The 25,314-nt window shown below is 35.0% G+C and overlaps 1 protein-coding gene across 1 annotated transcript in view; it reads left to right on the top strand.

Moving 5' to 3' along the window:
- Positions 1 to 24,268, top strand: part of MTNR1A (melatonin receptor 1A) — a 57,033-nt gene extending 32,765 nt beyond the window's left edge. The window contains exon 2 of the mRNA XM_042053461.1: positions 18,988 to 24,268. Within this exon, the coding sequence (XP_041909395.1) occupies positions 18,988 to 19,856 (869 nt within the window). The 3' untranslated portion in view covers positions 19,857 to 24,268. The remainder of the gene's footprint in view (positions 1 to 18,987) is intronic.
- Positions 24,269 to 25,314: the final 1,046 nt, after the last annotated feature.

The following is a 25,314-nucleotide window of genomic DNA, read 5'->3' as shown; positions in this document are numbered from 1 at the left end:
AACCAAAATAAAATGTTGCTAATGAACAGAATTCCAATGGGTGACAATTGCAATATCCCCTGAAATACTATACTATTTTTATACGTGTAGGGAATAATTAGAAATTATTATTTCCCAAACCTGTAGCTCAAACAACTGCCCAGAAATTTCATATATGCTGAGCTGCTATGTCTCCCACTAGCATGGGATTTGTGAATATCATAAATAAATACACCTCTAAAAGCCCAATGTTTCATAAAATGTATATCTGTTCAGGTTATAGAACAGAAAGTTGTTCCTGTGGTAAACATTGTAACTTCTGAGGTTATACTTATTACAGTAGATAGCATATGTCATTATGAATTTAGAATTACACATACTTCATTTTTTAGTCCTTTTTTCGTTTGTGCATGTTGTTCCTAAATGACCAAAAAGCCAGAAATGTGGATATCCTGCATCATGATGGATGAGGTGATTTAAAGAACATTCTCGCCCTGTCTGCACATACAAAGAGCAGTACAGATGAGAAACAGGCCATAGAACCAGTGGATTATTTATATTCTCTCAGCTTTCTGAAAAGGTGACATGCACAGATCTAAAAATGCTCCTGCTATTTGATGTTAAAACTGAGGTTTTTTATTAAACAAAAGTTAGAAACAAAACTTGTTAAGGATATGAACATCACTTTTAGTAAGAGTTTCTATTTTTACCAAGGCATTATGCTGAAATAATTGGATAGATTTTAATATAATAAAATTGGGGTTTTTTTGAAATCCTATATGAGAATAGTAATGATTGATTTTAGGCCTGATAAGGACACATTGTCAAAGGTATATGACTTTAAATTTGAGAAACCACTAAATAGATTTATTCTCAGTGCCTGTAACCCTGCACGGTTTCCTCAAAGTTGCTGTGATTATGTCAATTAACTTGAGCAAACATGTTCAGACCTGAAATACAATACAATCACAAGAAAATACAGAGAAATGGTGCGTAACAGTCACTGCACTTTGTCTTCCATTTACCAGAAGGTGAACACATACCCAGTTGCAGTACTTTTCTTACAATGATCATTGCAGTTACCCTTTTTAGAGATGGTAGGATGAATGCATATTAGCACAAACACTGGCTCTTTCACTTTTTATGTTCTTTTATAGCTGGCCTTTGCCAAAGGAATACAGGGTTATAACTGGAAGATTCATTCAGGCTACTAAATCTAATGTGTAACTTGCATTCATTCTTAAACACAACACAACTGAGAGCAAATAAGAAAATTCTATTCCCAGAACAGTTAACTTTGCAAGAGAAAATGCCAGACTTGACAGATTTGTTAACTTCAGTGACTGCACCAACATTTAATGACAAAAAAAGTATTTGCCAGGTAGAATAAAAAATTACCTGAAAGATTGAAAGTAAGCTTAGTGGTAAAGTTTTGATAAAGGACATTAGCATTTTTTTTTTCATTCTGTCAAATATTTAATGGTTCTGATATTTTTTAAGAGACATTCTAGTACAACCTCCATGAGACATTGCCATGTGTTTGTAATGTCAAGATCACCAGGCTAGGGTACTTAAATTATAATTTCTGAAGTTTTCCAGCAGCTATATAAGAAAAAAATTCAAATTCACTTCAGTTTACACTTGCCACTGGCAAAGGCACCAATTTTTTATTCACTTAGTGACATAAAAATTCTGGACAAAAAGCTGTCCATCACTAAGTGTGATATTCTTTCATATATCTCCTAGACTAGGGAATATGAAACATTTTTCTTCAGAGGCTGTCTTTCCCCATATGCCATCCAACATCGATATATCTTTATGAGAAAGAAAAGAAGCAAAAGGGTTGGTCCTAATTTGATTAAATTATCTCCAAATGCCTCATTCCTTTTGTTTTTGGAGCATCCATGCACTGAAAGCAGCGCTTGTCATTTAGAGTTAGCATAACCTCCACTATTTGTGCTTCAAACTGTGGGAAAAAGAAGGGGACAAAAAAACCAAAGAACAGAGAAGTAAGCAGAATAATAATAATAATAATAATAAAAGCCAGTATAATTTTGGAAGTGATCCATCAATTTACTGTCAGTAGAAGTGACATATGTTCAATATCTTCTGCTGGCTCAGGTCAGGCTGGACATGACCACACTGTAGCTCTCTTAAGATTACTGGAAGCCCAGAATTAGTTACAGCCCTGTCCTAATGAATGCAGCCATTCTTTTGAAAATAGAAATTTTGCTTTTCTGACCTTTTAGCAAAATCTATAACACACAAAGTTGTCTGTACTAAGTGCTAGGGTTTTTAAAATTAAACTCTTGATCCAGCCTCATAAACATGAGATTTTTAAAAAATAATCCCTTTGCGCGGAAAACGAAGGTAAGGCTATACAGCAAACACTGATCCTATAGTAAAGCAAGGCAAAGCATCACCCATCAGCCTAAAAGACACTTAAAATAAGAACATAATTAACAATTTTTTCTCTGAAAAATCTTGCAGACTGAGGGACGTGTCTCCATAATTCATTTCTCTGGTATTCTGTATGAGTGTTTTTCACACAAAATTTTAATTTATTTCTGCATACAAAGTTCAGCCCAGATAGTGAAATATTTCTGCTTTCTATAAAAAGCATTATTTTCTTTTCTATAATCTTTGTCATGAAAACCAAAGCATTGAGATATCTGGTTTTTTACCCTTGAATTTACTTCAAAAGATTATTCAGAGCCTTATATGAATGAATCTATTGGGGCACTTTTATTCATTCTCAAACACACTTGAGTGCAAAGAAATGAATTCAATCTTCAGAATAGTTAACTTTACAAGGAAATAGGTTATGCCTGTTTTTCTTATTTTGGAAACTGAATCATAATGAATTAGTACATAGAAACACAAAAGGTACTATGTTAAAATAAAAACCCAGTCTACTAAGCCCCCATTAAACATTTTATATTGATGCTACTTTTTATGGATTTGATTTAAAAAAAAATTATTTTTATTGCTTCTCAGGATTTTCTTCTAGGAAATAATTGCTTTGATATCACTACACTCTAGTTATTTTTTTTGGGGGGGGGGAATGAAAAGACTAAAATAATAACATGCAGTAATAGCTGCTAATGGAAATTTCCACATGTGTTCCTTGAAGGGCTTGACTGTGTGCAATAACAGTAAGCATGAGTAGTATACAATACAGGACGTATTCATGGTGGTTTGATAATTCTTCTAGATTTCTGTCATTGGTTCTTTTGGGGATTCGGATTTCTTCTCATTTCCATGAAATTCAATAATCTCAGTGAGTAAGGTTCTGTAGGGAGCCCTAAAAGATCACTATATAATAATGTGTGCTCAGTAAATCATTTTATGCATGAACAATATGCTTATAAATTATAAAATACTAATGCACTCATTTAATACTTTAAACCCAATACTCTATATTTGTACAATTAACTGAAATGGATGTGAGGGTGATTTGTAGTTTGAAGCCATGTATCACATATTTTTAAACCTTAAATCTTGAATGGACTGTAGTCAAATTTACATCAACATCTAAATTTTTATTATGAACTAGAGGCAACAGTGATTTCAAATAATCTTCCCTATTTATAGAGACACAAATGCATTGCAGTCCCTACTATTTTCCCACCATATAGTTTTGTTTCTAGCCTTGTATAGCCTGTATTTGTTTTACTTATATCTTTTGGGGGACTTCAACTTGCCAGATGGAAATGCAGCTGGAAATGCAGCACAGCAGAGAGGAGGCAATCTAGAAGGTTCCTGGAGAGTGTAGAACTGCCTGACACAGCTGGTAAGTGACCCTACCAGTGGAGGTGCCCCATTAGTGGGTGCTGAATATGAGCCAGCTGAACATGAGCTAGCTGTGTGTCCAGGTGGCCATGGCCAATGGTATCCTGGCCTCTATCAGCAACAGTGTGGCCAGCAGGACTAGGAAAGGGATTGTCCCCCTGTACTCAGCACTGGTGAGGCTGCACCTTGAATCTTGCATTTCATTTTGGGCCACACACTGCAAGAAACACATGGAGGTGCTGGAGCCAGTCCAGAGAAGGGCAACAGAGCTGTGGAAGGGCTGAGGTACAAGTCTTATAGGAGAGGCTGAAGGAACTGGGATTGTTTAGTCTGGAGAAAAGAAGGCTCAGGAACAACTTCACTGCTCTCTACAACTACTGAAAAGAGTGAAGTGGGGGTTGATCAGTTCTGATTTGTCTCAAGTGAAAGGATGAGAGGAATTGGCATTAAGCCATGCAGGGTAGGTTCAGATTACATATTAGAAAAAAAACCAAACCACTGATAGAGAGGTTGGGTATTGGAGTAAATTACCCAGGGAGGTGGTGGAGTCACCATCTCTGGAAGTATTCAAAAGACATCTGGATGTGGCACTTGGGGATACAGTTTAGGGGTGCTGGGTTGATGATTGGAGTAGTTGATTTTGAAGGTCTCTTCCAGCCTTGATGATTCTGTGATCTGAATGAGAAAAAATAGGCTAAAATGCACAGGATATTAATTACTCAAAAATAATAAAATTTTGTAATTATTAAAGGACATAGAAATTATATTTCTGCAGTTTATGGTAAAAATCACAATTGCAATACTAACTAATAGCAGGAACACTTGTTTAACAACCATTTTACTGTTGAGATATGCTAGAATCCAAGCATGAGAGGCTGCATTTCACAGTGAACCTGGCTGCTCTTGTACTTCAGCTGTGGAGGGACTTTCCAAAATGCAGTTCCCTGGAGCAGAAGGGAAGTGGAGCAAGTCTCTCCTCATCATCCTATCAAAAATACATCCATTTCTCTGCCCATCTCTCCAAGCTGTCAAGGTCCTTCTGAAGGGCTGCACAGCACTCTGGGTTATCAGCCACTCCTCCCAGCTTTGTGTTCACTGAACTTGCCGAGGAGGCATCTGCCCCTTCATTCAAAGCATTGATGGATAAGCTAAACAATACTTGGTTTGCTCCTTTCATACTGGTCCTGCTTTTCCCATCTTCTCACTTTTATACCTCTACCGAAAATCTCGTATAACTAAGTACTTTTCTCATGCTGGAAGAATGGATGTGTTGGATGTGTTTGTTCATTTGTTTGATTTAGTAGTTTGGCATAGATGTTTAATTCCTTGCAGCCTTGCAGGAGACATTTTCAGGGACTGTCTTTAGAATGAAAAGTTTAACTACTGTTCTTCTCTCCCTTAAGTCTGAATAAGGTCATTTGTTACCTTTTTCCTCACTCTGCTTGCCACATTTTGTTCGTAAAGGCTTATGTGAGTGAGGTTTATCTCCCAGAAGAAAGGGGAAGTGACTCCTCCTCAGAAGCAGCTGAGCAGGGTCAATAAAAGCAAACACCAGCCAACAGGAGGATCAGGCACAGGAAGGCATCAAGAAGAGAGCTTCCAGCTACAGCAGGAACTGAGACGGCTGAGAAGAACGGAAAACACATCAGGCCTAAGAAATGAGAAGAGGACCACAGGAGACCATTAAAGTACAGAACTGATGGAAATCAATCCTGGAAGAAAGGAGGTGCTTAGAAATGCAAAAAAAAATGCAGGGAGAAACTGGTTTGTTTTTACTGTTCTTGGACTTACATGGTTTTCTTTCTTGAGTTCACTGTAAGAAGGTTGATTGATCTGTTTTAAAGCTCTGATGAGATCAACACCCTTCCACACAAACTTACAGGAAGCAAGCTTGTTAATAAAATATATCTAAAAATACTGTAAAGAACTGACACAGTCCTATTCCAGATACTGGAATTTATAAACAAAAAATCCACTTTGACTTTCCTAAAATATGAATTCAAGTCTATCAGGAAGTGACTATAATGCCAATAAATTCTATTATTGCCCAACAGTGGTTTCAACTGACACACACGATTTCAATAAAGTATTTAGAAGGAGATTTTTTGCCTGTTACCAAAATAATTAACTTCTGATTTATGAACTGACCAGTTTTACACAACACGAATGAATGCTGTTCGTCTTGAGTGAAGACTTTTCAGAACTTTAGGGGAAGCCCTTCTGCTATTAGTTTAAAAAATACATTAATGTGCTAAAGCAGACATTTTTTGTGCTCGTACATGGAAACAGCTAAAGTGGTTCTCTGAGGAGCTCGAGCTGTCTTTCAAAAATTTTGAACAAATCTTCACCTACAAAGCTAAATACCAATCTTTCTGAAACTAAAGAAAATCTAGGAGGTTTTAGACGAGATGTGAAAGACGCTTTCCCCTCTCCACCATTTTTTTTAGCATGCGGTCACCTGTAGAACGTTTTACAAAGATATTATTTAAAAAATGAGATGATTATTCCCTAATAGAACAAAGAAAAGAAATGCATGAAATAAAGAACTACTGTTCAGTGCTGTCTGAAGCTAAGGCTTCCTTACCATTCTTCTTCACAATAAACTTCATGTCAGGTTTTGTAACACAAGAAAAGTAGATGGCATCTTTGACATACACTTATTGTACAGAACCTCTACTTTTTGGCATCCTTTCAACATAGAAATACTTTTTATTAATATTCATTGAGATAGTTATCCTACATTTCTTTAAGTTTCTTATTTTTAGTTTCATAAGTAGTAGTGTTGACTTCTGGTTTGCTAAATTTTGTTAAATAATGAAGTATGTTGGCACATAAAAAGCTTGTGCCTAAAAAAAGATGAAGAACTGAACAGTAAGGTTCAGAGGGAGAACTGGAAACGTTTTTACTGAATATTTAAAAGGATACTATCTTTAGCTGTCTATATATAGCTTTTCAGCTTGCTTAAAAGCTTTTTTTTTATTTAAGATTCTTGCTAACATTTAAACAAAGATAGAAAGGAGTATAAGACAAAAAAGAGGCATTAAAAAAGGAAAGGAGCTCCACAGCCAAGATATTATATACATAAAATTATGAGATTAACATTATAATGGTGGTATAGTTTTCCAGATTTATTTTATTTTCACACAGTGAAAGGATTCACATTTTTACACAGGAGGCATTGAACTTAATTTTACAAATTGTGTTTTGTTTCTCAAAGTGCAGTTAGGATATTTCTGAGTCATAACAAAAATCAATAGGTACACATAGCTCAGATGAGCTATCATAACACAGCTTTTAAATGCACCCACACTGAAATTACTATAATTCAAAATCCAATACTTTTGACTGCAAGTGTAGGTTTCAGCAGTTTTGTGTCATTGGACTGGACCGTCTTGTGCAACACGTTAAGTCAGAACACTGAGTGATAAGTTCTGAAGACATATGTAGGTTCTGAAAGTCAACGCCATTTATATATTTCTTTCGTATTAGCTAGTGCCATCGACTCATAGTTTTTTGACTACATTCACTGATAAACAAGCAGTTTAATCTTAAGCAATTTAAAAAAATGCTTTCTGAGAAATTCTACACCACTCTTCATGAAAGTAAACCCCAGAGAACAGGCAAATAACTAAAACAACATGGAGAGGAATAACAATTCAATTATATAAGAAATATTCAATACAATGACCCACTTGCCTGCTCACTTACACTACTTCAACTTGTCAGTGGAGTTAGCTGAATCATTATTTTAGCCATTTTTTTCCTTTTCAAAAGCCTTCTTCTAAGGATTCAGTGGTTTGGCAAATTCATCTGTATGCTGAATTATGTGTCTCCATGTAAGGGACCTCTCAATAAAGAACTTCATTTAATACTCTTAAGATAAAAGGCAGAAATCCAAACCCCATTTCATTTCTAATAAGCATTAAATGTAAAAGTAATGTATTTTCTAATTAAATAATCAAAAGGATATTGAAAAATTTGGGACTTCTATGCCAGTAGTTGCTAAAGAGAAGAAAAATCCTTCAAGTTCACCTCACTTATGTAAGGTACATGTTGGAAACACATGAAATCCTCTGTGATGTCAAAGGGCAATCATACCTCACTATTTCTCTAACTAGTTTTCTCTGAAATAATTACTGCTTGAATAGAAAATTTTATTCTGTGCTGTATGAGAAAACCCATCATGCAGGGAAAAATTAACCAAAACCAAAGAAAAAAGCAATAGATGAGGTCTCCTTATTATGACTTCTAGAGACCTGGTCAACCCAGTGCCAACTTCCATGGAAGTTTTATCATTCAGACCAATAGCAAAAAATAGATCATTCAGTTAAAATTTAAGTGGAGATATATTAATTGCCTGCAAGTATAATATTGCATCCAGTTGCAAAATAACTAGGTGATGTACATGAGCATCAGTACTTTTTGCATCATTGTATACTGTAAAGGCATTGGCATGAATTTAGGATAGCTTCGTCTTTTTGCCTGCAGTGATGTCACAGTGTCTAACTTAGGCTGTCTAGAAGAAATACTGAAAAAACGTTCACATCTTTATTTGTTTGAAGAATTACAGGAGAAATTACTTAAGATTATTTTTTAAAGTTCTTTAAAATCTATGGTCAGCTTGTCCCTGCTGTTTAGTCTGTTCTGACAGTTGCTTTTGTAATGAAGAAACTAAATTGTACAAAGATAAGAATCCCAGGGAGCCTTAGAATAAATGAAAATATTTTCATGTTCGTTCAAATGTCATAAGTGTTAAACTTTATCTTAAATTCTTTATAGACTGTTGCTACTAGCAATGAAGATAACATTAGAATACTGAGAATTTTATTTTTTCATATCTATTTTAGTTGTATTAGTGGACTAGAAGTTAGATCTTTAGGTAAAAAAAAAACCAAAAAACAAAAACAAGGGGGTTTAGGTGCAGATAAAGTGTATGTTTCCTGCAACTTTTTTGATATAAATTTTACTTAAGGTAGTGTTTCATTCTTTCTCCTCTAATACAAAGTTTCTACTGTAGGTTTAACGAGCAACATATTTTAAAGTACACATATAAGCAAACGAACATTTTTTCTGAGTCAATTATACTGTACAGGAGCTAAAAAATTATGATTAATGAATCAGGGCAATAATGAATAACCTTCCTTAATTTCTTATAAATCTATCCTATATCTAAATCCATTTTATTTTGAATAATACAAGGGACAAAAATATACTCCTCTAAGCTTTTGACAGATTTGAATTGCCAGGGCTATCATTTTATTTGCTTGCTGCAACAATCCAGAATATCTGCTCTAAGAAAGTTGTCTGAAACCTAAATTGTTGTTTTGTCATATTTTGAATTTGCCTGACACTCAGTGTGACCAGTTTATATTTAAGTTGTATTTCTTACCTTATTTTTACCCCATTGTGGATGGTGCAGAACCCTGCAGTTGGTGTGGGTACCCATCAAATAACAAAAGAATGTGTTAAGTAAAGGATTCTCCTGGGAGGCTGTGGACATATACAAACAATAGAAAAAGGAGGAAAATGTAGGTGTCTAGCATTGGGCTGGAAGAGTTTATTTTGGTCCAATAGCTGGAGCAAATGTCACAAGGTTTTTAAATCTTTTTACAGAAGAAAGGAACTACACATCTTGGGGTCTTCATCTATTTCAATCTAGAGTTTTTTCCCATACCCTGTTTCCTTGATTCGATTGTCCATCATAAAGAGAAAAAGACAAACAGTAGAGGAGATGGGTATTAAGATCCTTCACCTTGCTGCCATGCATATGGAAGTTCCACTTGTTTGCCCATCCTTCAGTTTCCAGTGGTAATGCATTTCTGATCATGTAGAAGAGTAAGAATTCCTGATACCATCGGTTACTTTCATAAACAAACCCCACTAATATTGCAATTAAAATAGCATTTATTCTGGTGAATTCCCCATGATACTTGATACCATTTCACTTGCCTCACCCTTATGGGGGTCCATTCAACTTGACTTTTGCTGTAGCACAATAGAGAAAATGAAGAACTGAAAGAAAGGGAGGATGAATTGAAGTCATCTGGGTCTGTGATAATGACACAGTGGAATACACTCTAAAAATCATCAAACTGATAAGGTGGGAATGAATATGATAATCATCTGTGTCTTCTCACCTTTTCTAAGGAACTTGGGGCAACGAAAAAGAAGGGAAAAGAGGGGAAAACATGGAGGAAAAAGGCTTCTGTCAGAAACAAAATATTTTGGGTTGTAAGTCAGTGAGCAGAGAAAAAACATGGTGATGGAATAAATATGAAAAGGGAAAAAAGGAAGAATAGAGAAATAGAGAATGGATAGAGGAGGGGAGAGTAAACACACGTGTGTAACTACATATAATTGATTTTTTCTATAATGCTATTTTCCACTTTCTTGGCAGGTGTCTTACCACAGCTGATTTTAAGCAAAAGAACTGGGAAGACTATTTTACGAACTCATTTAACTAGCTTTGCTGTCTACTGAGAACTCTAGTTAGCTATGGGATTGGCTGAATGACCAGCTACACAGTTATTAGTCATAACAGAAAGAAAATGAAATCTTTTGCCCTCTTGAGAGTTTTTTAACTTCTTTTTCATCCCATGAATAATTCTGGACAAATTCAGCCACAAAATCCTGTTACATAAAAGTGTGACTTTCAAAGAGATTCAGGAAAGTGATTTTGTGTTTGCAATGTTTTATCCAGTACAGAAGCCTTTCCTGTCAGGCTCTCCTGTCAGTTATGTGGTTGCAATTTCACTCTCCTGTTTTCTCCTACTTGTTTTCTCAAAATACACATTAGAATTTGTAAGGGAATTGACTGCATCTTCACATTTTCTAGCATCAGTCCTGACAGATCTGTGAGATTTTGTACAGACACAAAACATAATTATATCTCATAAGCATCCATCTCTGCCTTTTCCAACTTTCAAACTGTATTACTAGTTTTATTTATCTGAGCTCTGATATTACTGTGAACAGTATAGGTTTTGCCTTTCCATATATTTCCAGTCTATAGTGCAAATACAGTTGAAGGAGAGAGAGAATTCTTACACTGATTTTACTGTGATGCAGTTCAGTAGCGTGATCCTCTGACATCAGCAGTATTGTTATTCTAATCGGTTTCATACAGCTTGCTGAACCTCAGTGTTCTGTAACATCTAGGCAATACCTTGTTGGAGAACAGGCTGTCCACAGGATTTTTTTCCTCCCAAATGAATCATAGAAATTAGAGATAGAAAAGATCAAGTCAGAAGTGGTAATATAATTCCCTTCTGTAAAAGTGGATAAGTTATTCAGGCAAATCTATTTGATCCCTGAAATATTGTCATCATGATCGAAGAAGCTGATATTCAAAGGGGATAGATGTTCTGACCTTGAAAACACACCCACCCAGTGAACTGTAGAAAGAACAGGCCAGGCAGATACCAGAGCCAAAACCAGGGTCACAGAACTTAAGACATCCACCATCTGCCTGCCTTGCTCTCTAACTTTCACCTGCAAGACAACAGGATTTGTTGATTCACTTCAATGTCTGTACAAGCCTTCTTGATATTTTATGTTATGTCTTAGTTCACTCTTGGCTGGGCAACAAGAGTCACTTTTATCTTTTATTTCTATATTTTAAAACTATAAAGCCTCGTGACAGTGCCAGTTTAATACAATCTTGTTACCAAAGTAAATATGTATTAGCTGCAATAAAATTTTAGACATTTCTGTAAAAGAACAGAAGTCTTGTTCAATTTGCTGCTGCTTCTAAAGCAAAATATCTTGGACATGAACCTACTATGTAAAATCTCAAAGCAAAATATTTCATGCCACTGCATAATGTAACAGAAAGATGAGAGTATCCTGAGGTGCACTGTAGCTCTGAGAGCTATTTAAAGTACTTTTTAAAATGGCATTTCCTAAAAGTTGTTAAAAAAGACCCAAACCCTGACCACTTTTAGATTTTTTTAAGTTCAGTTTCACAAAAGATCTTCAGTCAATGTCAACTCCTGTCTAGTCCTGTTAGGTGCCTAAATGAGCAATGGTTGTCTAGGCCTTTTCCTTAGTGCTGCTTTCCTCGGGTGCTTTATATTTCATGTCAGGTAAATTCATCCAGTAGATAGTGCTACTCCTCTTGGCATACCCAGACATACCTCAGTCTTTTCAGTACTGAGATACTCAATATCCCATGCACCTCCTAAATCTGCTGCATAGTACAAACTAAGTATGCCTCTCATGTGAGAGGTCCAATATAAGAGATATTTTCAAAGCAGCCCTGGCATGTCATACAAAACTGCCAGAGGCAAGGAACATCCCCAAGTCTGTAGCACTTATCCAGCATATGGATTCAATTCCCTTCTGTGCTTGACAGTAAACTCCACTTTCCTCTCAGGACTGAATAGCCAAAAATAGCACCAACAAATATTTTTAGACTGTAAGAAGGAGAGCAGTAGCTTTCTCACTCACATAGGAATGCAGAAAAAGATGGTAGGTGATAAAACCACAGAAAATGGTATGTTGTTTGGGATATCTGAAAACTACTCAATCTTATCTTCATACTCTTTGGCAACAGTCAACTTGGACCTGATACCCAACCATTCCTTTGTTCTGAATACTACATAATTTGCCACTGCCATTTTCTGCCAATTACTCTTTCATGCATCTGATTTTCTTGGCCAGAAGATGGCATAGGCATTTCAAATTTATTTGTTGCTGCAGCTTCACTGGGAGATTCTCTGTGATGATTAATCTAAATACAGTATAGCATTTTCTTTTCTGAATGCATCAGTAATCTTTCATTTATGCTGTGCTGATTATGTAAATTTTTCTTCAACTTTCAGCACAGTGAAACAAAACATTACAATATGCATTATTCTGATAGCTCTTTAACAAATCTATTCTTCAATATCTCTCTAATATACTGTTATGTAGTTCTCCAGCTGTCCAGACCTGTAAGATTCAGGACCCTGAATTTCCATTAACTGGAGTTAAATGTTGAGGTTACATAGGTCATTTTGGTATCTGAACTTACCTGACACTAAGTATTTCTATTTTAGTAAGATTGTAAATGATTTTAAACCTCAAATATTTAATACTCTCCTCAGTGTTAACAAGCTACCTGCCTATCATCATTAATTCTATAGGCAGTGGCAATGTCTTTAATTGCCCTGTTGGTTTCATTAGTGTCCCAACTAGATGATAGAAGGTCTGAAAGTCCCTTTTATGATGTGACAGAAGTGTACATTTGAATGAGGTTTTATGAAAATGACGAAGTAATACAAGGTCTTTTCTCAGCTTAAAAGGAAAGAGAAAGGTTTTCTTACGTATGCTTAAAGCTAAAAGGTTGACTATGGGCTTTAAACCATTCACATTTCCCTGCATCACCACCGGCAACATCAGGGTTAACTTGCTAATGAGAACCAAAACCCAGAGTCCCATCATGGTATTCAAATTTAATGTGCACGTGGACTTCTTGAGTCAGGACAGGTTTATAAATAGTGCCTTTAGTTTAAAAATAGACTTTTCAGATCTAGAGGAGTTGATACTATGATCTGTAAAGTGAATGAAGCTCCCAGGAGTAACTAGAGCTTATGTAATATTTATTCCTACATTTTTGCTCAGCTGTTTTGGGCCATTTTGATGCTGAGCTGCAAGGACTGTTAGTTTCTTAGACATTTCAAATCTTTCTTCAGTGAAGCTGGGGCTGCCTACATGCTAGGTAACCTTACTTGACTTTGGGATTTTGCCTAAGAAGCCATGGTTATTGTCCCCAGTTACAACTATTTTAATTTAGCAATTTTTGTTGTGCATGACCTCCAGGGAAACCCAAACTGCGCTGCTACGTACAGCAACTTTCCAATATTAATTTAATGCTAGAAAAATTATGAAATTATCTTTTTCTTGAAACATTGTTAATCTCCCAGGTAGAAGAAACACTGAGTAGAGCTAAGATCTGTCTCTGGATACACGTACAAGAAAATTTTATTAAATTTGTATTAGGTACTCCTAAAACAAAAACAAAAACAGCTTTCACTCCTTGATTTTGTAGTTGTTTATGATGTTTTACAAGTGAAATATTGGTGCTAATGGAGCAACATTCAGAGCAAAAATGTTCATGGAATATGAAACAAATCTAGCTTTAGTATTTGTCATTGGGACACCATTTTATGCATAGAAACATCATTAAATAAGCAGAGGCCTGACAAAATGCCTTTCTAAGAAAGAAGTTCATCTCTCTGATGCTGTACCCAGTTATGAGGTATCACATTTAAAGTTTCTGATGCTGAAGGCATTCGCTGGTGAGCACCTGTCATACTCTTGTTTTCAGCTAGGAGCATAAACTCTCAAATTAACATCCTTATCAAGGGCTAGATTAATCAGAAAGATTTCATAATGCCAAAAAATTCTGTAAGCTATCCTTGAGGAAAATCAGTAGAAAAATTAGAATGATCAGAAACCAGTGCTTAAAAGAGTAAATAAATTTTTTTGTTCCATTAGATGTATAAAATCTGTGTACATAACAAACTTGGCAGTATGATATTTAAATACCGCTTGATGTCTACAAAACATGATTCATTTATAGGAAAGCATCCTGTTAATTAAGGCTAGCTATGAGACAATTGGAAATGACTGTTAACATATCTGGCAGTATCTTACAAGTAGTGAAAAGACAGTAGATAAGAATGAATGCATCTGATCATTAGAAACTAGGTTTGTTCTTGTAAAAATTAGCAACGTTGGACCAATTACACAATCCTCTTCCTTTAAAGATATACTCAGCAAGTTGCCATTAGAGGTCTGAGTCAATGGCCACTGAAACAAAATCCTTGTATGTGACTTCAATGACTGCTGCACATACTGTTTAGTCTTATCTATAAAAGATAAAGCAACTCCATTTAGCATAAAGACTAAACCTCCCTTACCTAAAATTGTTTCAGTCTGAAGCACTAATGGAAATGTGATGGTATGTGTTTCAAAATATAGCTGTGTGATGAAAACACGATGGCTTGTGGAAAGCATTTGTTATAAGAAGCCAAAGCATTATTTATGCAGGAAAAGCTTTGAAATAGGTGAACAAAATAGTGACTTGGCAGCCAGTATTAAAAGGTATAGAGTATCTTGGGAAAAAAAGGAGGAGAAAAAGTAGCCTTACTGATCCTGCCAGCAATATGAGATCTCTAAAATTCACTCAGATTTTCTGAGTACCAAATATTCTAGCTGGAATTCCCCTAATGCTTTAAAACACTGGTTTTTTTGTTCCATACATAAGCTGCTTCCCTCTTTTACAGTAGGTTATTTTACCCAGACTAAACATTTCAGGAGAGTAAAAGTACTTCACAGTCTTAACACTCAAGAAAATAATGCTGTAGACCACATTTCCCTCAGTTCTCCAAAAATTTTCAGAAGAATTAGTCATTTTTGACCTGCTGGCAAAGTGTTCAGCCCTCCATTCTAAGTCTATGGCAGGCATTCAGCACCACCTAGTCTATGTAACTTTAATCTTTTTCCATTAATATTCTGCACATATTTAAGTTGCTAGAAATTTCTGGAAACTTTCTAATTGTCATTCAAGACATACTTAGCACTAAATCTAGGGAATAACAACCCACACAGTAATTTGTATATGCTCTGCAAATACAGGTTGCTACTGATACAACTACATCATGTAGTTCTTATTGAGGCTCTTGTATTCATTTTGATATGTTGGCAATCTCATAAGCATTTATTTTAATTATCTGTCAGGGTCACAATTTTTACACTCAGTTAATGTTGTATTGTGCTCTTGGAAAAGTCATATTGTCTGGGAAAACACTTTTTCATTTTCTGTTGCTTTAATGCAGCTTTATATTCAGCAGGTAGATTTGATATTGTTATGTCTTTACTGAGCAGAAAGGCTTCTTTTCCAGTAAGGGTGGTGAAAATATTTAGTGGAACATTGCTTTAGACAGCATCTAAAAACATAACCTGCTCAAGTTGGTTACCAGTAGATTATCTTTCTTCCACATACATCCATTGCACAACATTTGCTTAAATTTATTAAAGCTTATTTGGCTTATGTCAAAGTCAAGAAATTCAACCTCTGCCTTCTCAGTTCAGCCAGCTGGTGTTAATGCATAATAATGTATTCTTTAGGTACAAAAATCACATTTTTTCACAGTAACGTGATCTTACTCTCTAAGGAGGATGAATACTTTTTCTTCGAGGAAGATTATTCAAGATTTTGATTTTGTGGCCTTTTTAAAGTTTCAGTATAGAGCTTCAGGCTTCATTTATAGCATTCTATTCAAACCTAACTTTGAAGATAAAAAATTAACCCCTTCCTATATATATTTTTACGGTACTCACCTCTAAAATAGAAAGTGTTCTACAAACATAAGTGTTTAATTTCACCATATGCCATTAAAATATAGGAATTTCTTAAATTAGCAATATTTGCCAGTGATTGTGGTACCTAAAGCTAGGAGCATTTTTTAAAATTGTTTATTATATAACATATGAAAGCTCAACTTCATTTCAGATCCAGCTTCAGGGTCTGAAACAACAAACCTCAAAATATACAACAAACATACTAATGCCAAAAATTTTTTTACTTGAATTTTCTATTCTGTCTTAGCAAGAAAATTTCCGTCCTTATAAGCAAAATGTATCTGAACTCAAGTTTTAAGATAACCCTTCCTGAAAGGCAAATTAAGAGTCCTCTCTGCAAACAGGTATCTGGTTTCCGAGCAGCTTCCAGCCCCAACGCTTTATTCATTCAGCTGACATGCTAACCATGAGCTGGCAGCTTGGGACTTGATTTCCAAACTCATGCTTTCTTCTTTTTTTTTTTTTAAGACAGGCTACTAGGATATCCTGCTAGCCTCCTGCTAGCCTCCAATTTTCACATGAAACAGCTTGTGTTTCCAAGACTTTCAGTTTGTCACTCTACAGCAGCCAGTTGAAAAAAGCTGGAGCAACCATGATGCATGAGTTTATGGAAGCCTGAAATTTGATTGATTCAGAGACAGAGTGCCTACTCTTCCTAGACTCATTTTTTTCCAAAGCTAAAATGATTCAGATAAATATATGCCATCTGTCACCTTTCAATACGACACCTTTTAAAAGAGAAAAAACCCTTTTAATTTTTTTCCTTATTATTTGGCTAAAGTGGGTAAATAATGACAATATTAGCAATAATAATGATGAGCAGCAGCAGAAGTTTTAGTGGATAGCAGAGAAAGAAATTTAGGATGGACAGTCTCCAGCTAAGCAGTAAGTTAATAAGCCAATATAAATAGAATTCTTCCAAGTATTACATTTTAATAAGTGTCTGGAGTTTGTATGTTACCATTTCATCAATCCTGCAATATTCTGGACAGGGGAAAAAACCTGCCAACAGCACCTTTTCATTTACTTTCCTCTTCTTGATTCATCACATAAACAAAGAGCTCTAAGTTCCATACAGTCTCTTGTTCTTGTATCAGTTGCCACTACATCAAGGATAGAATCTGAAAGCAGTGCTTTTTTTCTGTGTCATCTTCTGCTTAAAGGAGCTCTGATGTTTGTGCTGAAATGATCTGGAGTTCTGCCAAAGGCTTCAGGATAAGCATATTTCAGTCTGGCAGTGAATCCCCAGTACAAGACGAAACCACTACAGACACTATCACAAGAAAGTTATTTATAAATCCATATACAAAACCTATGATAACTAGTGCAGCAGTCTTTTAATTAAGGCCATTTGTTCCAGCTGCCATTAGTATAAACATCAAATGTGGTACTTTGTGCATGTATCAAAATTTAAACACAACAGTGTAGGTAGCATCCGGAGAAAGATAATGTCTATGTTTTCCTCTGTCAGTATTTGCAGATTGAACATTTCTAACTGGACATTTAAAGCCTAAGATTGGTAAGAGACTATACATTTTAAGATATTTGAAATAATATATTAAAAAAATAATTTTGAAAATTTTAGCAGCTAAAATACCCTGTTGGTCCACAGATACTTTTGCCTTTCCTACTAACCTGTTATTATGTGTTTGTACTTCGTATGCTCAAAATAAATGCATAAAACAATTCACCAAGTGTGCCTTGATTAATAATGAAATTGTACACCATCTAAAGATAATAATATATTTTATTACAGGTTGCAATAGAAGCTTGCATTTCACCTTCCATGAATAATCTCAGAATTCCAAAGCAGAATCTCAAACACACAAATGCCTATGTATCTATGCATTTGTACACCTACAAACGTGTATAGATAACATTTACAGCTTTCTGTACTTATGGACATGAATAACTAGAGCTTGACATGTAATAGTTATTTTAAAGATATGAATAAAAGTGACATCAATGTTTCTTGTGAGCTTCTTAGAAATTAGAAGGGTTGGGAGGCATTCAGATGCCTCATTTAAGGTTATCATTTAAGCAACCAAAAAAAGAAAATATAATCTCTTCTCAAAAAATGAATTATAAACATGATGGATTCCATTGTCTTTTAAGAATATCATCTCCCTTTGTTAAAAAAGGAAGCAGCAGAATGTTTCATTGCTTAATTTTCCAGTTTGGAGGCAGAGAAAAATGGGGCATCAGTACTGTCTGGGAACTGTCTAGGTAATTGCTTGCCCAGCATCTTTTCTTTTACTGAAGAGCCTGTCTTCAGGAAAGACAACTAAGTCTCTGTTCAACTAGACTTTTAGAAGTACTTGCTAGCAGATTCAAGGAGAGTAAAGTAAAAGTCATATTAAAGTCATGGGAGCTTGAAATATAAATGGGAGAAAAGAGATTTTAATTTCAGGACTGGAAAAGTTAACGGCTAATGTAATGAAAGAAATTTAAAGAAGATAAATGTGAATTTGGAAATCTAGTAGAAATATTATTTCTGCTGATTTTTCAAGAGAGACTATTTAAAACCAAAGCAAGCCTTACAGTTCTGAATATTTTAATTTTATATGAATTCTAAGTCTGCGTGATTGAAAGAATCCAGATAAATGACATGATAAAAATAATAGGTCACGGTAATTAAGCTTAAAGACAGTTTATCTTCAAAAGGTGCATCTTTAAGTTAAGCTACCTTTTTAAACTAAAAATGAGTGTCTTATTTCTGATATATGACAATGAATTTTGAGCTAGAAAGTAGAAACTAATTACATTTAAATTGTTCCACTGAGGCTGCTCATTAATATATCAAGAGCAGAAATGAGAGAAAAAAGCAAAAGAAAAACTAATACTTGCCTTTTTATATTTATTTTACAGGAAATGTGTTTGTTGTAAGCCTGGCAGTTGCAGACTTGATAGTAGCTATCTACCCTTATCCACTGGTCCTCACATCTGTGTTTCACAACGGATGGAAACTGGGATACCTACACTGCCAGATTAGTGGCTTCTTGATGGGCCTAAGTGTCATTGGATCAATCTTCAATATTACAGGCATCGCTATCAATCGGTACTGCTATATCTGCCACAGTCTCAAATACGACAAGCTGTACAGCGACAAGAATTCATTGTGCTATATTGTTCTTATATGGGTCCTAACATTTGTTGCTATCGTGCCCAACCTGTTTGTGGGATCGCTACAGTATGACCCCAGGATTTACTCATGTACATTTGCACAGTCTGTGAGCTCAGCATATACTATAGCAGTTGTGTTTTTCCACTTCCTGCTTCCTATAGCCATAGTTACTTTCTGTTACTTGCGAATATGGATCCTCGTTATTCAGGTAAGGCGAAGGGTTAAACCAGATAACAACCCTAGGCTGAAACCACATGACTTCAGAAACTTTGTAACCATGTTTGTGGTATTTGTACTGTTTGCAGTCTGCTGGGCTCCTTTGAACTTTATAGGCCTTGCTGTGGCTGTCAACCCAAAAACTGTAATCCCTAGGATTCCAGAGTGGTTGTTTGTATCTAGTTATTACATGGCATATTTCAACAGCTGCCTTAATGCTATAGTATATGGACTCCTGAACCAGAACTTCAGAAGAGAATACAAGAGAATTATTGTCACTTTCTGTACAGCAAAAGTTTTTTTCCAGGATAGTTCTAATGATGCAGGAGACAGAATGAGAAGTAAACCTTCTCCATTGATTACAAACAACAATCAAGTGAAGGTGGACTCTGTCTGAAAATGGGACTCCTACTATTACCACTCAACAGCATCCAAATAAAGCGTCCGTTTTATTAGATCTCCTGTTAAATATCATAGTAAAATATAACTTCTACACTGAAAGCACTTTGATCAAATTCCTTGCATGGTATTTGGGACCTTGTTACAGAGCCTTGACATACAGATCCTATAATACAATGGTATATCCCTTGTATAATGACATAATGATATCCTTGAGGGAATAAAAAGTTATAAATGACTAGTTTATTTTTTTAGGTGGAGATAAATACCTAGAAAGAGATTGAATCAGAAGTATCCATATTGCCTGGTGCAGTAAAACAAATCATAAAACTATTCCTGCCACTTTCCACATACTTTTTCTGGGCCAGGTTATGGTCCTGATTCTAAAACATCTGAAAACTTCTTTTAAAAGATGAAATCAGACCTTTATGTAATATATTAGGAGATGTGAAGTGAAAAATAAAGGTAATTGAAAGTTCATTAGGATTTTTGATAAGTACTTCTATCTATATTTCTTTGCTACTAACATGGACACGAATATAATTTTTTTGGATATTAAACCTCACCAGCCCTCCTAGGAATGACATTCTCAATTGACTTCTCAATTTTAAAATAGCTTTTAGGAGAAGAAACATGCCTGAATGATTATCTTCAAAGCTCCAAGGGCAGGAGGATAAACAGCAAGGAAGGAAAAGAACCATGATTCATCAGCTCAAGCCATTTTAGCATGAAAAAGAGGTGTAGGAGGGTTGGGAAGAGAAATTTAAACGACCATTATTTCAGAAGAGGTGGTAACTCCTGAAATCAGGAAGTGCCCCAAAGGAGTTTCTGGGGAAATACCTTCTAGAAACATAAGTGAGGAAGAACTGTTATATATCACTTGTTTACAAGACAGAATTCTTAATCTCTGTGAGAAGATTAATGCATTTAATAGGAGTAATAGTTGAGTATGACAGTTTTGTCTGGTTAGTGGAATCTTAAGGCCATGAAACCCTGGGAAATGAGACATATATACAGGATGAGTACTTAACATCTTTCTGAAACCAATCTCCTGAGAATAACCTGAGACTAGTGGTTATTTTTTAATCTGCCACAGATAGATTTTTCAAATTAATAATTAGGGTTTACCACAACTATGAACACAGTGTAATAACCTAGAACAATTGGACCCCTTTAAATAAAGAAAAGAGAAGATACTACTTGTAACAGTGGTACAAAGAGGAACACGTGGTTCTCAGGACTTTGCACAGACAGCAGGGACCTCTTCAGTGAGGGGAAGTACACTGTGAAGTGAGGAAGAATAGCTAGACAGGCTGTCTCCTGCAACAATGAATCTATCTAATGAAGTCCTCTGGCGGAGAAAAGCAATTCACAACAACAGAAGTCACCTTCAAATTGACCTTAAAAGGAAAGAGCATTTAGTTCTGGAAAGAACTCTCATACCTTTTAATGCTCAATTGTTTATACCTACAGTGACGTTCAAATACACTTGGGCTTTTCCAAGCCAATTGCAACAATGTCAGTGGGACTAGGAGCTTCTGAATAACTGTCAGACTTTTGTTAGTCTATGTTAAAATGTGAATTTTACTTAAACAGTTATTTGAAAATATTATTTACTGTACTGGAGATTTTCTTGAGCTTATATGTCTTAGAAAACAACAGTCATTCTGTCATAGAACTTCTTACAGTGCACATAAATCTAACAGCATTTCATCTTTCTTGGCTCATAGATTATTGTACTCTTGGTTTACTAATGAACTAAAATGGAATGGATTCATATTTACTTGAAAGCCTCACTGACACTTCATCATCTGACCAGTTTCTTATCTTAAAAACAGGTGCCTCATGTCAAGATAACAACAGAACTAAATGAACAACATTGTAAAACCTTGGATATGAACTAGCAAGTCAATGCATTGCTGAGGTGCTTGACTCATCTTTGTTTACATTTTCCAGTCAGAACCACTGTGTAAATAACCAGCTCTCTTCTATTGTGGTATCATCATATGATATGATACAACATGATTTACAGCATAAAGTATATCACAGCTTTCTTCACTGTGATTTCATCCTTGGAGGATGCTTAGCTCTGTAATTTTATTGCTTTGTGTGTAGTGATTTTAGAATAGCAAGGGAGGCATGACCACCTTACAAGTAAATGCATTTTTCATGCAAGAAAAAATACGATTTAAATTCTCACAAAAATTGCCTTATTTTAAGCATATTTTCAATGAAAATAATGTCTTATTATATATCTATGAAAGTAGCATAAAGACAGTTAAAGTAGCTTAACCATTAGTAAGTTTAGAATTCTCAAAGATCTTTCACTTTCCATTTCTAACAGAAAATGTACATCTGTATCACATCTACATATTTATGAGCCGGTTCAAGATACTGTATCCAATACATGGGTTATCTGAGGAATTCAAGTCCCCTGTAATTCGCAAGTGCGAAAATATATTTTTGATGACAATGAAAATGGTTTGCTATATACAACAGAACATATTATACCAAAGGTATATATTTTATTGAATAGCCCTGTAATAAAAATGGAGAGCATTTTTCAGATCTGTATTTTGAAATATTTGTATTAAATCTAAATCACAGAAATGTGCATGTTGGTGATGTTATGAGCTGCTAAATACAGCAATAATTTTAAGAAATGTATCTCTTGTTCTTCTTTGGGGGGAGAGTTGATAATTTCGTTTAAATTACTATGGATGAAAAATCTGGGCAATATCTGCTGCCCTCTTGAGATTACTTTTGCATTTACTGCCATTCTGAAGTATGTTTTAGGTAAGGATTGCAAAAGTGGAAGAATAATGATTCTTAACTCTGCAGTAATGGTTACTTTTAATTCAAATCTATTGCTTCAAAAGAGTCAAAGTGATTCATGCAAGACAATCAGCAGCCTTGTCAGCTGCTCACTGACAATAAGAACGACAATGTAAGTCAGCACCTCACAAGATCTGACTCTTCATGGTTAACACAAAGATGATTGGTGAAAATAATAACGATTTCTATCCATTCTAAGGAGATGGAGTTTGAAACATCTGAAATTAGCTGCTTCTGTGAAAGTGGATGAGCCATGGCATGTTTTCTTTTATTCCAAGTCATTAAATTTTACCCTGTTTGAAAGGTTAGCATAGCACAACTGCATTATAAGAGTTCTATCTGGGTGGTGTAGCTAGTGTACTTGTCCTATAGCAGTCATCAGGCCTGGATAGATTTATTCCTAAAATGCAAGTGTTGGGAGTCTGCCGCGTCTGCAGAGGCCCATCCCTTTCCTACTTCCTATCCATTTCTGCTCTGAGCCCCAGTGAAGCCAAAGGACCTCTGTGAAGGAGCAGTGAAACACCTTGGTCCCCCTCCCTGTATGCAACACACTGAAGACTTACAGCCTTATGGACCTCTACCTTATCCTACAAGAATTTCTTTCCTGTATCACAGTCTTGATTATGTTGAGAATCTAAATAGGATCTCATCAACACACCTTGAACCCTTACAGATAGATAGTTTTATTGGTGGTCATCTAAACTGCAAACCTCACGCTTACAAAGAAGCTTGGCATTATTACATATTTACCAGCAAAGAGAATCTTAATGAATATATTAATATCAAACAGGGTAATTATTGTATTTAAACTGTAACTGTATGCAACAATGTAGTTTCATTTGGAGTAGCTTTGCACATTTTCTCTTTGCACATTTTCTTCTACCACTGAGCTAGTACAAGTGCATAGATATGAAACAAGCATATGTTATTTCAACAGACATAATATGTAGCAATGATTTTACTTCGTTTTCTTCTAATTTGTTTTAGAAGGCAGACATATAGATCATCCATAATAAACAGACTATCATGAACAATCTGTATCAGTGTATAGTGCATCCTTCTATGATCATCATATCTTTTTCTTCTTCTTGATCACTTTTGAAATGTTATCACATTAGATCTGATTAATTATGATACACTGAAGGAACTTTTATTTTCATTACATGACACTGAAAAAAAAAATAAAAAAGGATCCTTAAAATGTAACACACAAGTACATAAATATATGTGGTCATCCAATTTAAAATATAATTTCAAAAATACCTTCTATTTTAATAACTTGTTTGCAAACTGTAGTAATATAGATGGTTATTCTTTAATTATTTTCTAATAACTGCACTTTCTAAGTATCATTAATATGGTTTATGAATAATTAAGAACTGAAAATGTCTGTGATTTTGTCACTGAGGCTTGGGAAATCACACATGCTAAAGCCAACTTTCTTAGCAGAAAAAATATTCAAGTAGTGGCCTGGTTTATAGCCCATGTACTGTATCTCAAATTTTTGCCTGTAATAAGAATTCCATTATGTGGTTTTATGAATTTACTTATTAAAAATATTATTCCTACCTCAAATATGTGTCTGAGAGATTGCAATGTGAATAGGGTGGAAAAGACTCACACTATAAGTCAATAGCCTTTACAATTTTTAATAGAAACAAAAGTAAATTCAGCAAAGAAATACATCTATTAATAATGGTCATAGAAAATATTTTCCCAATTGAATAAAATACTCATCACTCAAACCATCCAAACTACCAAACACTGACCAAAATATGCACATTTGGGAACCATGTTATTCATAAAAGTATATACAGATTATTACAAAAGTTATACCCAAACAGCCTTTGAGACACGGTGTCTGAGTTTCATCTCACATAAACCAGTATAGCTTCACTGATTCATGTCAGCTGAGGATTTTGGTACATTGGAGTTCATAAATCTAAAAATTAGCTATTTTACACTATTACACAAGCAATATATATTTTATATATTTGAAATTCCTCAACTGTCAGATGTACAGGTTGTGGTAGAATGTGAATTTGCCTGCTAATGATCTGCAAAATTACCCTCATCCAGTGGAACTCTCTCTCTGATTTGTCATTTTTATAAGTAAAGATAAAAAATCAGCAGTCTTTTATGTGGCTTCATTCTTAATTGTAGAAGTAGCAACTATTTAGCAGAAAATTATACCAAACTTAAGAGATTTAGAGACAGGAAGTCTACTTGCCATTTTTCTTTCTGCTTATATTGCATGTGTGCACACGGATTTCATTTAATCACAAGAATTTTACTTTGCACGTTTGTTTCCAGATTCTAAAACCTTTTAGACTTAAATACATACTCCATACTCTTCTTCAATATGTAAAAATATTCAGCTAATTTATAAAAGTCAGAGAAATACAATGATATTATCAGGTGTATGTCTGAGACCAAAGTATTATTCCACACAACTGAGGCTGTGAAATGTTCTGCCACAGAGCACAGAGCATTGCCTACACAAACCCCAAAGAGGTACAAAAAACACAATTGCACTGATTAACAGAAAGAAGATTCTGCTCACTTTTTAATGGTACAATATCAGATGCTTAAAAATTAACATGGAAAAAATTCACTAAGCC

The sequence above is a fragment of the Corvus kubaryi genome, unplaced genomic scaffold (assembly GCF_017639235.1).
Source record: "Corvus kubaryi isolate FWS band 111438036 unplaced genomic scaffold, C.kubaryi_AGA036_p1.0 split1-131, whole genome shotgun sequence".
Lineage (NCBI taxonomy): Eukaryota > Metazoa > Chordata > Aves > Passeriformes > Corvidae > Corvus > Corvus kubaryi.
This window is presented reverse-complemented; position numbering and strand designations above follow the sequence as displayed.